A 14,872-nucleotide genomic window follows, 5' to 3' on the forward strand; every position below is an offset into this window, starting at 1 on the left:
CGACGCGCGGCACGGCACGCCGTCACGAAAATCGGCACGCACCAACGCACCTGATGCGACGGCAGACGGCGGGCGCGGCGGTGGGCAGCGGCGCCCGGCGGACGGTTCCGCGTTCCGCGCAGGGCGTGCGCGCGCAACCTCGGTACCTCGGCGCCTCGGCCCACGGCGGCGTTGCAGCAGACGCGACGCGAAGAGGCGTCGAACTTCGGCCGCGCGTCTGCGCAGCCGCGCGAGTGAAGAGCCTCACGGCGCGAGCGCCGTGAGAAGCCGCGAGGGTTGGCCGGTAGACGGCGCAGCGTCGCGACGCAGGCGGCCGAAACGACGCAACGGGAACGAGCGAAGCGTGTCATCGTCCGTCGACAGCGATTAACGAGCACGAGCGCGCGTCCTGCCCTGCGCGTTTAACGGCCGCGAGTCTCGAGGACGTTTGTCGGCCCCCTCGGAAGATCGGATTTAGCTGCGCACGATGGACGCGACACGAGGCAACGGCCGTCGAGAGGCGCGACGAGAGTGCGCCCCGTCGTCGATCCTGACGCAACTCGGAAGAGGCACTCGGCTAGGAAGAGAAGTCGCTCAACCGGGAAGAGAGGCCACCGCATTGACGGGCCGCGACACGCCAAGAAGACGCGGGTCGTCGTCACGTCGCAAATCCCCGATAAACAATGTAAGACACGAAAGGTCACTCCTACTGTTCGGACGATTCGAGAATCGGTTCCTTCGTTTCCTGCCGCGAAAGAATGCGAGATTCGCTGCACAGATTCTTTTACAGATAGCGGCAGATCGCGTGCCGCAACGATATTGATGCCCGTGCATGCAACTGTTACGATATCCGGCGCCGGAGAATTGTTGACAGTCTCTTGCGTCAACTTCTTCAGATATATTTTCATCCAGATATATTTTCATCATTTACTAGTAATTTAACTCTTTTATCGGTTGCCGTATAGCACGAATTCATGCGACATATAACTACTGTTTGATCGTTTCAAATCTTTGGCTTGTATATTTTTTACGATATTAATACTATATAATTAAAATCATTTACATACTGTGTGTGTCATAAATATAGGTATGGAAAATTTATAATTATAGAATAACAGAACGGAAACTTTTTAAATTTCTTTCTTTTGTACATATAACAAACAATAATTCGTAACTTCTTATTATAAATTTATAACTAATTATAGTACTGTAAATAATTATATCTCACATCTCTCTCTTGTACAAAACGCTTGTCCATTGAACAAAGTATTATAAATCTCATTAAAATATAAATCGTGTCATGTATGTCACAAGTCCTTTTATAATTGCAGAGGATTTATGCCGTAAGTAGCAGATCTACGGAGGAAGATATCGTTATGGATACAAATTCTAGACGTAAAAGTAGAAAAAATACAAAGGCAAGTTCAAAAAGTCAACAACGGGAAGATATCAAATCTGAAGATAACGACAAGATCAAAGAAGTTTTGCTATGGCCAACATTCAATGAAGACATACGTTTATGCACAGAAAGTAGAAATTATCAGCATCTCATACGATTGCTTTCGCTCTACACCCAGTAAGACTTATCAGTTACATCGATTATCAAGATCAATTTCAACGTTCAATTACTAAATCTTTTTACAAGTAGAAATCTTACGTGTGTGTTGGCAGTTGAATGGAAGAGATATACGTGAAAAATATGTAACTTTATGATTGCCATATTTCAGGAAAGTTCGTTCTAGCGTAGCAAAGCCTTCTAACGTACAAGATGATTTAAAAAACCATATTAAGAAAATGTTAATATTCTTTCATTTGTATTGGCTTGATATAAAACAGGTATTATTAATCGTTTTGCCGTATTATAGAATTGAGTATAAATGTAGTGTAATTGTTAATATTTTACCTCTTCATTTTCTCTCTTTCTCTCTCTCAGGATATAGCTGATCATAGTCGATTTTTAAATAAAATATCAGTTTTGTTAAATGTATATATAGACATGGAGTTAAAACCTTACATGGAAAAAAGAACTTCTAGTCACGTTAAAGAGTCTTCTAAGATTGCTACAAAGATTCTTGCAGCATTGTACATATACTTAAGTAAGTTACGTGTTAATGAAAATTGATTGATTTATACGAACTGGCCGTGCTGATAGCTTAATCTAATATTAAACTGTTTACAGATAACTCGGAAGAGCATATTTTCAGGGTATTACTTAAAATTAAACAGATGACAGAAAAACACAATGAAGTTTGGAATGACATATTTAAGTATGTAAATATTTGTTTAACACATGTTATAAATTTGTAAATGTCTCGTAAACGATATTGAGATAATACAAAATACATTCATTCTACACAGGGAGAGGTTTACTAAACTCATAACGAAGATGACTTCTATAACCGATAAGTCTTTGGATCAAACTTGTCTACAACCAGGAACATCTGAAAAAACTGAAGTAATTGATTTAACTGGAGATGATGAAATAAGCACTCCTTGCAAAGTAAAAAGAAAAAAGACTAAACCAAATTCGAAATGTTCAAGAGTCACGAAAAACAAAGCAAGAAGCAAAAAGCCTATCAATCTCTCGAAATGTTCAACCAAGCTCGTGAATGCCGATGTTAAAGAATGTTCTAATAAAGACAACTGTCGTATTAATCCTAAAAAAGATAACGTTACGAAGAATCAAATGAGTAATATCCATGAGCAACATCCATCATATATGACAATAGGAAATGCAACTAGTTGTACACAAAATAAGGGAGCATTAATATCTCAGGAAGAAAGTGCCATGGAGACAATACCTTTACTCAATACGTGCCAAAACAATATTGCAGATCAGCATCCTTTCAAGCAAGAATTACCAACAAGCACGAATTGTAGCGCGATGCAGAAGTCGCGCAAGCGTTGTAATACAATGCCTGTTGACAAGCGTCACATTAATCACTTTATAATAAAAAACATGAACTCTATAAATTATCATAGTTCACAAATTACGAAAATTATAAAGCAGCAAGTATGTCAAGTTGATGAATGCTCGAATTGTACAAAAATTGATTGTAAACCATTTATATTTAGTGATCGCAATATGTTAAACGATCGATTACATTCCTTAGAATCCTGCACATTTGGCATTAATTCTTTCGAGATTGATTCAAATGCGGAAATAAATTACGATTCGAAAAGTTTCCCAAAAATAGAAGAAGCTGACGCGATAACAAAGACTGATTATGTAGATAATTTTTTAGATAATATCCAAAGTGAGACTCTTCTGGAAGATTCCTTCTGGCAATTTTCTGAACAACCCCAAATCAATTACGACTATTTAACCACTAAAAAACCACTTATGTATACTAATAATGATACTATAGTAAAATCACAAGGCACTTTGCACAATATATTTAATGCTGACGAAACACCTTATGATACAAATGTAATCTGTATGTTAAGCGATCACGATAAATGCATTTATCTTACAAATCATACTGACGAGCACATTATGACTACAAGCGCTGAAAAGAAAATGCAATGTCCAAATAATTCTAATGACATATGTACTGTCTCAACCACGTTCACCGGAGATCAAATTGTAGAACCATTGGGCAGTCAGCACGTCAGTTCTAATATTGAAAATATGATGGAAGAACAAGAAAGAAGCAATTGCGATACTTCAATGTTGAACGAACATTCCTCTGAACTTTGTACATTCGATATCAACTCGTTTGAAGTAGATTCAAAAGAAGCTAATGAAATGAAAACTGATTGTGCAAACGACTTTGAAATATCAGAAAATATCAGTTTCTTACATAATAATTCTAATGACATATGTACTGTCTCAACCACGTTCACTGGAGATCAAATTGTAGAACCATTGGGCAGTCAGCACGTCAGTTCTAATATTGAAAGTACGATGGAAGAACAAGAAAGAAGCAATTGCGATACTTCAATGTTGAACGAACATTCCTCTGAACTTTGTACATTCGATATCGACTCGTTTGAAGTAGATTCAAAAGAAGCTAATGAAATGAAAACTGATTGTGCAAACGACTTTGGAATATCAGAAAATATCAGTTTCTTACATAATATCCAAACGGAAACTTTGGTACATATATTATCGAATGATACCACTAATTTCCTCCTGTGAAGTTATTTCCTGAAGCAGTCTCGGTTTGAATTAGACAATGTATATACAGATACATCTTTAAGCGAAAGAAAAAACGTCCTGTGCAATAATCAAAATGACGCTATTGATAGTAGTATATACTTGGTAGCCTCTCATTTAAATAATGTTAATGACACCTTTCTATGATTGTCAGCAAAGTCTGATAAACCTATGTCAGTAAATCGTAATAAATTTCATCACAATGCCAAATACTTCTGTTAACTAATTCAAATATCGCTCTTCTAAACAAGGAGCCATGGAGTTTCGATACTCTTTCTGATAAATTAAATAACGATGCCTTAACTAAATGTTTTTATGTGTGCAAGAAAGAAAATGTTGAAGGCTTTTATAAGAGGATAGAGAACTAAACCAATTGTCAAATAAATTTTATATTCGAGAAAATTTTATGAAATTTGCTAACAAATTACTGAATATCATTAAGAAAAAATTCTGTCTCAACATCGTATTGCACAAAATATGTATTTTCGTCGTTGGAGAGATAATTCTGGCGGTCTTTCAATTAAGTTTCAAGTGAGATGATTAATTCAAAATATGGATCGTATATTTGTGAATGCCAGCAAGTCGCAAGTTAACAGATGTAACAGATTATTTACTAAAGAAACTATGGAGAAAGAAAATACAGTAACAAAATAAAGTGTTATGACGTTAACGAAAACAGTCGTGTTGAAAAATCTCAAGAGATGAGCTACATCAAGTTTCTAAAGAATTTTATATGCTTCTGGATATATCCACTGAGATCTGCCGTCAAAAAATCGCTTAATATCGTAAAAGGAATATTCTGCTTGAACATCGTATGCAACTGTATACCTAATATATAATTTTATTTTGAATGAATCTTAATAGCAACTTAAGACTAAATCACAATAATAATTATAACTGACCATAAGGTAACAAATATCATTAAGAAGACTGTCAGATGTATCAAATTACCTATCACTGAAGAAACATCAAGGAAGAAAGAAAAAGAATCGTATCTATAGTTTCGTCCCTTCCAAACGCTAACGAAATTGTCTATTCTGGATCAATACGGTATTCGAAAAAGAGTTCTTATTTGCTACAGTAAAAGGTAATTCAATATTTGAATCTATATTTCGATATTATATCATTTGAGATTATCGTTTATTATATTTATAAAATTTGTAAAACATCACGGAAGATATTACACATCAAGATTATATATCTCCGAAGATTATCATATTTCTATATCACAAAATTAGTTTAGATTGGAGATACAAACTAAAGAACAAATTATATTTTATTTATAAAAAATGAGGAAATTTAATATTAAGAATTATCCTTTATGTAGAAAACAATATTCAATTGTATGTACAAAACTATTTGGTGATATTTAAAATGTCATATTTGTATATAATGTTAAGATAATTTTTGGTGAAATTATTGAGATAATTCATCTAAATCATCTGCTTGAAGATAATTAGAAATTGTGTAAGAAATTAACGCTTTTTGGCTTAACAATTATTAATTAAAACGCGTCATATATACATATAATGCCTACAATTAATGATTTTTTTTCTTTGATTTTCAGAGCTTATATATAAATATAGCTTAGCAGAACATGAAAAATAATACAGTGGGTGAGTATATAACATATTATACATTTATTGCGTAAAACCTCTCATTTCAAAACTTGGCTATCTCCATTATAATTAAGTTCTTAAGAAAAAAAGGCAAAAAAATACGCACTTATCAACTTTTGCTGTAATCACAGAGATAAACGGTTTAGATGTACGAGAATATTTTTAGAAACGCAATGTATACATCTGACATACCTACAGTAAGAAAAATTTATAAACATGACGACTGGAAAACATCAATTTTAAAATAATAATGATTTTGTAATATAATAGATATAATTAGTGCTTGTTACTTCGATCTCCACACCAATTCGCTATTCGTTATTTTCATAAATAATAGTTCTGGATGATCTTTTATTAGAGATAACAAGTTTCGCAATGAGATCTCGAATATATTCTGGCCTTTTGCGATCCGATTTCCCTAGAATATGAATATTCTAATAAAATTATTCAACTTATTCTCATGTATGAGATGATTGCATAAGAAAAGATATTTAAAAAATTGTATATATTTTACTTGATTTAAATAGCAATTAAAGGATATGTATTAACGAGTCTACTTACGATGTCATTTTCTTTACGTCTTGTTGGATTAGAACATTTGATATAAATTGCTAAATATAGTAAGACTGGATCGCAAAGGCCTAAATATAATAAAGAAATTATGTTTACCATTTGCATTTGTTTATTACAGCGTGAAGATTGTCATTTATGATCCTTATGAAGAAATCGCCAATTTTTAACTACTTGCATAATGCGCTGAGTCTCGTAATTTGATGATTAAAATAAAAATTGGACAGTATTGAAATTCATTATCATCTTAAAAGGTTTCAAGTTGTTATAATACACAACGCGATGTAATTCGTACAGTTATTCTCAGACATAATCTGTAAGATTAGAAGTCTGTATAGAGACAGCTGTTTTAAGTTATGCTCCATTACGATTATAGATTATCGTACCATATAATCAAGAAGCACTTCTAATAGATTTTTTTTAGAAACATGTATTTTATGTATATATACATATTACGCACGTATATTACGTTATAGTTGCATTTAAACATTAAGTAAGTATATGAATAATGCGAAGTACGTGTTGAAAAGAGAAAGAGGAACTAATTAATAGTAATCTCATCTACCTTGGTAAAAGTTAAATTTCTGAGGTATATTTCCGAAGTTATTGTAGAAGTAGAGTTAATAAAAATAACTAGTAAAGAATTTTATTACATGGATTATTATATTTAAAGAAAATACAAGATATTTTACTCGAAATTTTAAATAAGGCTGAAATAATTAATGATGGTTATATTAATTATTAGAACTAATACTCCCTGAATATACCAGTACTGAATATAATCCACAGAAAATTCACAGTTTGAAAGCCACATACACATAAACACAACTAGAAATAATTTTCATATGTATAACTAGTGTATACTGTCTTTCCTGTTTTTTTTTTTTAAGCTTAATTTAATCATTAGCAAAATAATATATGACAGTAGATGAAACTGGGTCGCTAAATATTTTATTGTGCGCGTTTATTGCTACTTGGCAATAAAAAGATATTTACTCTCTTATGTAATTTATTTTTACTGCACTTTTCTCTGACGTATAAAAATCTGAACCAAATCGTAATTTTTATGAAGTCTTTTGATTTAGCTATTATTTTAATTAAGTAATTCGAGATATATTTAGAGAAACAACTTTACAAATATTATTTTGTGCATAATTATTAAATGAAGTTAACTTATTTTATCTAGTCGATGAGGTTGAATTCTTTATAGAAAGAAGAGTCCTATTTAGTATTGAGATGTTTATCTGTTGTATATTTCTCTATCAATATCCAATGTAGAGACTGATTTTGTGGTACCTTATATTTTTTACAAGTAGATACAAATCTTGGTAGAGAGACGTACTGTTACTGCTATTAGTATTAAACAGAGTGTTTTAAAGTTTGACGATGCTATCATAGATTATGATGTCAGAAAAACAATTGTTTAAATCTGCAAAAATGATTTTGCGTGAATAGATTCGATAAAGCAAGTTTATAAAATGCGGTATAAATACTGCTTTGAGTTCAATGAACCATGCAGAATCGTAATTTCGAAATTTGCTTTGTCCCACTAAAACTATTTGGTAGATGAAAAGTTATTTGTTATCGTGAGTCGTGTAAAATTGATGAGTATATGTTGCCTCGCATCTGACATCGTAACACAAATTGCTTAATAACAAGTCTTTAAGGATAGAGTTACATTCCTATTTTCTCATATACTTTATTTATTATCGTATGAAATTTTACAAAGTAAAGACCATATGGTAAGGGTCAATGCTTGCCATGTTGCTGTGAAGATAATTTATTTTAATCAATATTAAATAAGCCATTTTTACGGTCCGAACTTGGCTCTTAGTAGCCTAATAATATTTTTTGCGTACTATACATATATTTTTTCCAATCTTAATAAACTGCGCGTCGTCTAACTTGTCAGACATACAACACAGTTCCCGTTGGAGTAGTAAAAACCCCTCCCTCCCTGAATAAATCGATTCAATTTAATTTATGACGCTAAGGATCTAAATAATAGTAAAGAATTTATTATGAAAAATCAGCCAGGGTTCGAACTTAGACCTCCCTCATTCCGTAGGTGTCGAATATGTGTAGTAGGTACACAAGAAATATTATTAGGCTGCTAGGATCCAAGCTCGGACCGTAAATGGCATATTTAATATTGATTGATTGTATATCATAACGGTCTTAATTTCTTATATTAAATTTCCTGAATAGTTAAAATGCGTTGGGTATAAATGTTCCTTTAAGACTTCGTACTTCTAGTGAGATAGAAACGACAAAACGTAACCGTATGTAAATGTTTGCAAAATATAGATAATAGCTATTTTAAATTGCATGTGCATAAGTTGCAGAAGAAAATATTTTATATCTCCAAAGTTGCATATTATAAGAGCATGTACACAAAATGACCATAAATTCGAGCACATGTCCACACTCGTGTAAATAGAGTGTGCATGGAAATTTATAACTATTCCGTTGTATACCTCGGATATTTTATATTTATTATAGAGAACCTCACTCCACTGAATGTGAATCACACTAAATTCTAAAAAAAAATATATATATATATATATATATATATATATATATATATATATAATTTAATTTGAAAGAGTATAATTCGAAATTTTTACAGCCAGTAGATAGTAAATAAATGAATCTATTCTCTAGAATAAAGTTTATCCAAGAGGAGGGGAATGATCTTACTAGTTTTATCCTAAATGAATACAGTGCCCTGATAAACGTATATTTAAGAAACTGCATTCAAATATATATATTTCAATATGGTACATTTCAATATATTATCAAATAATCGTTACATATAAATAACAAATAAATATCAACTAACACAAGCAATAACATTGCTTCGTCACAGAATCCATGATATTATCTCATTTGGTGAAGATTTATTTTTTGGGAATAGTGCAATGGAAGCTTTAAAACGGTTTCTTTTATTGCGTTATATTGTACATGTTTTTATTGAATGTACATGTCAGCGGTTTAAAACGTAATTCTAATCCTCTTCTGCAAATTTTATAGTAAAATGTTATTTATTTACAACTTCATCCTCTAGGCCTAAGAACACAGCTGTATCTTTTTTTCCGTCATCCTTATTATATACAAAATATTTATGTAATAAATACTGTATGTGTACTGTGTGTAAGGAACTTCTATCAAATTTGTTAAAACAAGTCAGACCTGGTTATGCAGTTTGTATGCGTAGGAGTTTTGAAATAATATACAAATTTATCATATATCTATCAAATTATGCAAGTTATATTATGTTATGTTATATATTTCTTTGTAAAATATCAATATGAAAGGCAGAATATGTTTAAATGATGCTTCCACACGGTTTTAAACCAAGTTTATTCGCTTGCCGCTCATATCGCGTAAAATATCTAAGTATGCAGTTAGATTAATAAAGATGTAATGATATTTAGTCGAGTACTCTGTGAGTCATGTAATACATCTAATTTTATCGAATTCAAATGTTTATGTACGACCTATTAATATTTTTTACATGAAAGTGTTCAAAAATTCTCATGTATAAGTTCAATCATTGTATATATATGTAGATCTACGATAAATTATTAATCCATTTTCAATATTAATTGCGTTCTATGTGTAAAAAGATTGTATTGTGATAAGTTAATCCATGATGTACAACAATGCAGAGACTGAAAAAAAAAAAATAATAAAAGTTCAATTTTTAATACATTCGAGTTATTCATTTATTACGCGCAACTGTACAAAATCAATTCGAAAATTCAGTACTTAGTTCTGAAACGTTTCGGTAATCTATGTAAAAAGAAATATGCTATTTTTATTAGAATACAGAATTTGATATTCGTATATGCAAGATCGTTAAATTACTACTATCATTTTAGAAGCATTTAATATACATTTTCTCTCACTATGTATATTTAATTCGTATATAGATACTTGCTTTTTATTATTTAGCATAGGATATAGAATATATGTGTATGAAAACCGATACTGAAATCTCATTAATCTTGTTTGCATGGAAAAATAATTGCAATATAACGGCGTAATAAATACATTTGATGTGACCAACGTATACCTAAAAATATATTTACAGATCTTGGACGATGTCATTAGCGTGTATAAAAACGCTTCACTAAAATTGAAAGGAAAAGTTGTGCTAATGAGATACACTTGTAAAATAAACTAGTGTCTGATGAAAGGAGATACCTGTAATTATATGTAAACTAACGCATATTATAAGCTTGCCGAGTATTTTTTTTTTTCGCTTTTACCCTGTTCAGAGGTGTACTATATTCTATTTTTAGTCAATAAGTATACATACTTATGTAAAATATAATGAACTCGATGCTGCAAGCATCAAAAGCATATTAATGTTTTACCCTGTTGAGAGTTTTTCTAACATTTCTATTCTTACTTCGTAGATAATAGCGATGAATCTATAGAGAGAGTTCCAGTGAGTATAATATAGAGAGAGGTAAATATAGTAGTATTTTTTCATATGTGCAGTATATTTACCTCGATTTTATGCAGTCGACATTTTATGTAATGCACATAATGTACAAATATAGGTAAATACAGGTTTATTTATTATTATACGAAAAAGATGGTTCTACGCATACACAATACTGAATTTTTGATGAACACGAATTAATGAGGCATCTGATGTAAAGTACTTTACTATACTAACTTGATTAATGTTTAAGACGTCAGACTTTCCTTAATAAATGCTTTATGCGTACAATTATTTATTTATGATTAATGATCTATTTATATTCGATCCATATGTATGAAGACTTTTGGCAATTTTGATGAACTAATTATTTATAGCTATAGTAACTTATAAATTTATTTGTGTTAAACTTAAGCCTATCAGACTTATCGCATTGTAAATTAATAAATAAATAGTAATAATAAGAATCATTATCGGTAATGAAAAAGACGCGCCTTTCAGTCAAGTGTGGGAAATATAGTTTAAAATCTAATTCAAATAGTTGAAAATGAGGAAACAGTTAACGTAAGAGGTATAGCAGTCTACAATTAAAAAAAAATTCTTTAACTACAATCATTTTTACGAAGACGAATAAATGTATAACAATGACAAGTGTGACAGTGACAAGTAATCTATCGAGTAGACTACTTAACAAGGTACATTTCCTTTTTGTACAACAAAATGTTAGCTACAGCTTAGCTAATGATCACAGATGTGAGATCAGGTATAGGGATATGGCACTGAAGTTATGCATTACATGAACCAAATCTATCTCGAAATAATTAAACGTGGTTAGGACATTCATATTAGAATAATATAGTGACGCTGACTGGTTCAGGTTTAACACAGGGACTACAATGTGACTTGATTTGTTCAGATCAGATACACATCATAACAAAAAACAGTTTAATAGTAATAGATACTCTGAAATCTCATTAACATAAGATATAAATATTAAATTGAATGAGCACACATGAGCATTTTTTTTCCATAAGAACCATTTAGAATATAATATACAGCATTTAAAAATTATATTGTTCTTAAAAATTTACCTCATAAAATTCATGTTATGTTATGTTAAATTTAATATAATTTAATTAAATGCCATATATTAATGTTAATCGGTTCTTAAAGTAAGATTCCAGACATATGAACTGAAATACTAAATAATTACATAGGAACAAGCTATACGATGCTTGCTATAGTTGTAAAGCTTTTCTATCTTGGTAACTATCGATATCTAATTGTGCATTTTTCCTTGCATGCCTCAGTTTCATTTTATTTATCAAGCTCGATTAGTCATTTTATTTTTTAGAATACGTAGCTCGTGTAGCCCTCGCGTAGCTCGCGTTTTTTAACGAAAGATGGACATTTGTATTACAAGAAAAATATATGGATTACTTTCAATTACGTAGCATACTATCTCTTCTTTCTTTTTCAACGGGAGCTGAAGTTTCTTGTTATCGTACGAATCGGTTGACTCAACTACTCTACTTATTTTGATAGGTACCTGTATGTATATAAGTTTATATTAAACAATAGCTTTTTTCTTGATATAATATAGGGCTGCATCTCTATATATAATAAGAGGACTGATTGTGGAAGAAATTAAACATTTCCAGTTTTTTATAATTGTACGGCAATACAAATAATTTTGCACCATTTGGCGAATTTATTGACATTATGTGCTTGCATTAAACACTTGCCCAAAGTTATTCAAGTATAAGCGGGTAATTAATCTGAAATGCAAAACATATGCTATAAAAATATGTGTGAAGCCGTATGTGTATCTCTATGAAATCATATCAAATCGGAAAAGCTATTATATCGCGATTAAATATAATATCAGAACTGCGAGATTTAGTATCTAAATTTTGTCAAATATTTATGATACAGAATTCTATCAATATATATTACATGATATTGTAGAAATACCTACGCAAACATGCTCTTGGTACGTTGTGTATCCTGTTTGTGTTCAATGAATTTGTATTTTTAGATTTTATACATTTTTAACTTTCAATCGTCAACCTGGTCGTATTATATTCCTGAATCTAAATTTGTCTTCTTCAGGAACCTGGAGAAAAATTTATACATAATTAATTATCATCATGAATCATTCATACAGAATAAAATACAATAATAATATTTGTAGTATCTTTCTATTCCACAATTGTAATAAGAGTAAAGAAAAATGACATATAAAAACATAATAATAATGATATGATTAATAATCTATGTAAACATATTTATACATAATATTTTTGATATGTTTGATTTTATATCATTTTGCTCAAGCATTCTTTACGTGTCAGCAAACAATTCAAAATTGCAAACTATCCTATTATATAAAATTACCTTACCTTAAAAATGATATTACTTCAAGATACGTTTCCATCAAATAAGTTTTTGTTTGGCATTGATTATGTATGTACATATATGTATAATATATATTTATACGGAAAACTGTACAGAAACTTGAATCTTAATTTACAAGAATTTAAAAAATTTTATGCTTAAGAAAATTATAGCGACAAACGTCGCTGCAACCATGTGACAATAGAAAAACATTAAATTTAAATATTATCTTACAAAGCCTTATATCATTTACAATATCGCAAGGAGTAGAGACAGACGATGTTTAACCATAGTTGAGACATATCCAGTTATGACAGTAGAGTAAAAAATCAGTCCATTTTATTTGCGAAAAGCGCAACCAACAACATAGCAGCGTTGCATATACTGCTAAAGTTGTTAAGTTTGTTTTGCTCGCTTTTATACTAAAAGCGCTTGCAAATGTCATTATCATTTGACCTTGAAGAGTTTAGCAAAAAAATAATGTCAATTTCCTAACAAATAAATCATCATTACTCGCTACTAACAGTCGCTTTTTCAAAAGAGGTAGTGCAACGAAAGTGTAAACTAAACTTTCAGAGCTTCAGACAAATGCAATATTCTAGTTTAAATCATGGTGTAAAAAGAAGATATATCATTTCCATGTGATTAAAATAATAGCTGCCTTTTGAAGAGAGTTGACTCAAATGTGAAAAGCAACGTGGCTCCTTCCATGATGTGCAACAGGTATTATATGTTATTAACCGTCATATGCTCAGTGAAAGAGATTCGCGTATTTTATCGATGTGGAGTAGAATATTATTTAAGTAAGTCACAAAAATATTTATCGACCGTGAAACAAAATAATTAAAGTAAAACCAAATGTGTCAACTTATTATTAGGTCTGTTCTGTTCGAAAAAGGACAGACCTATTACTATGCTACACATTATATTTTGTTTACAGAAACGATGCCATCGTGTGAGAAACTGTAGAAGTCGTACGTACCAAAGTGATATAAAAAAATTACATTTTTCAGATTTTTAAAGGAAGCCACAATGCCTGTGAACGAAATGAAACAAATCTAAGGCTGATATTCATAGTCAGATCTTAAATATCTGACTATGAATACCGCTTTATAAGTTGATTCAAATGCTATAATTAATGTATTTGTTACTTTTTGTATATAGTATACATCGTACCGAATCGTCAGACAAATTTTTAAAATTTGAGGAAAAAATATGCGTAAGAAATAATCTAAAAAAATATATAGATGTAATAAAGAAAGTGTACATAAAAAATAAAATAACGTTATAAATAAACGCATTTTATGCTACTAATAATATGCTACTAATATGTACTAAAAATAAAATGACGTTATAAATAAACGCATATTATGCTACTAATATGTACTAATCTTTATATACTTACTTTCGCATTACGAATAACACGGCTTCTAAAACTTAATGAGAAAAATTATATTAAACTGTTATCAGACGAAATAAAACATTGAAAAGAAATAATTTAATAAAAATTCAATTTTAAAACATATATTCTCCAATTTTACGACAATTCTATCGTGAAATGTGTCATTTTCCGCAGTCAAGGATATACCGATAGATTACGTGATCATAAATAAAGATGCCGACGCTTACTCTGTCGCAACTGAATATGTCTAAACTATGGTTCAACGGAATAAAATTCTCTACAACTTGCTTCTA

The 14,872-nt window shown here is 31.0% G+C and overlaps 2 protein-coding genes across 5 annotated transcripts in view; one reads left to right on the forward strand and one right to left on the reverse strand.

Moving 5' to 3' along the window:
- Wcy (WW domain-containing adapter protein with coiled-coil wacky) overlaps nucleotides 1–14,872 on the reverse strand; it is a 51,638-nt gene that overhangs the window by 8,923 nt on the left and 27,843 nt on the right. The window lies entirely within an intron of this gene.
- Nucleotides 17–10,039, forward strand: LOC143896532 (uncharacterized). 2 transcript variants are annotated; one of them, XM_077404441.1, is made up of 8 exons: nucleotides 17–664; nucleotides 1,311–1,555; nucleotides 1,707–1,815; nucleotides 1,913–2,075; nucleotides 2,159–2,246; nucleotides 2,338–5,605; nucleotides 5,706–5,754; nucleotides 6,449–10,039. In XM_077404441.1, exons 1-6 carry the CDS (start codon nucleotides 467–469, stop codon nucleotides 4,118–4,120), a joined length of 2,586 nt encoding a protein of 861 aa, XP_077260567.1. In that variant the 5' UTR covers nucleotides 17–466; the 3' UTR covers nucleotides 4,121–5,605; nucleotides 5,706–5,754; nucleotides 6,449–10,039. The 2 variants fall into 2 exon arrangements, with proteins under 2 accessions (XP_077260567.1, XP_077260568.1); XM_077404442.1 differs by having other exon boundaries at nucleotides 2,338–5,225.

Source organism: Temnothorax americanus, unplaced genomic scaffold (genome assembly GCF_048541705.1).
Source record: "Temnothorax americanus isolate GAGA-0224 unplaced genomic scaffold, ASM4854170v1 Scaffold19, whole genome shotgun sequence".
Classification (NCBI taxonomy): Eukaryota; Metazoa; Arthropoda; class Insecta; order Hymenoptera; family Formicidae; genus Temnothorax; species Temnothorax americanus.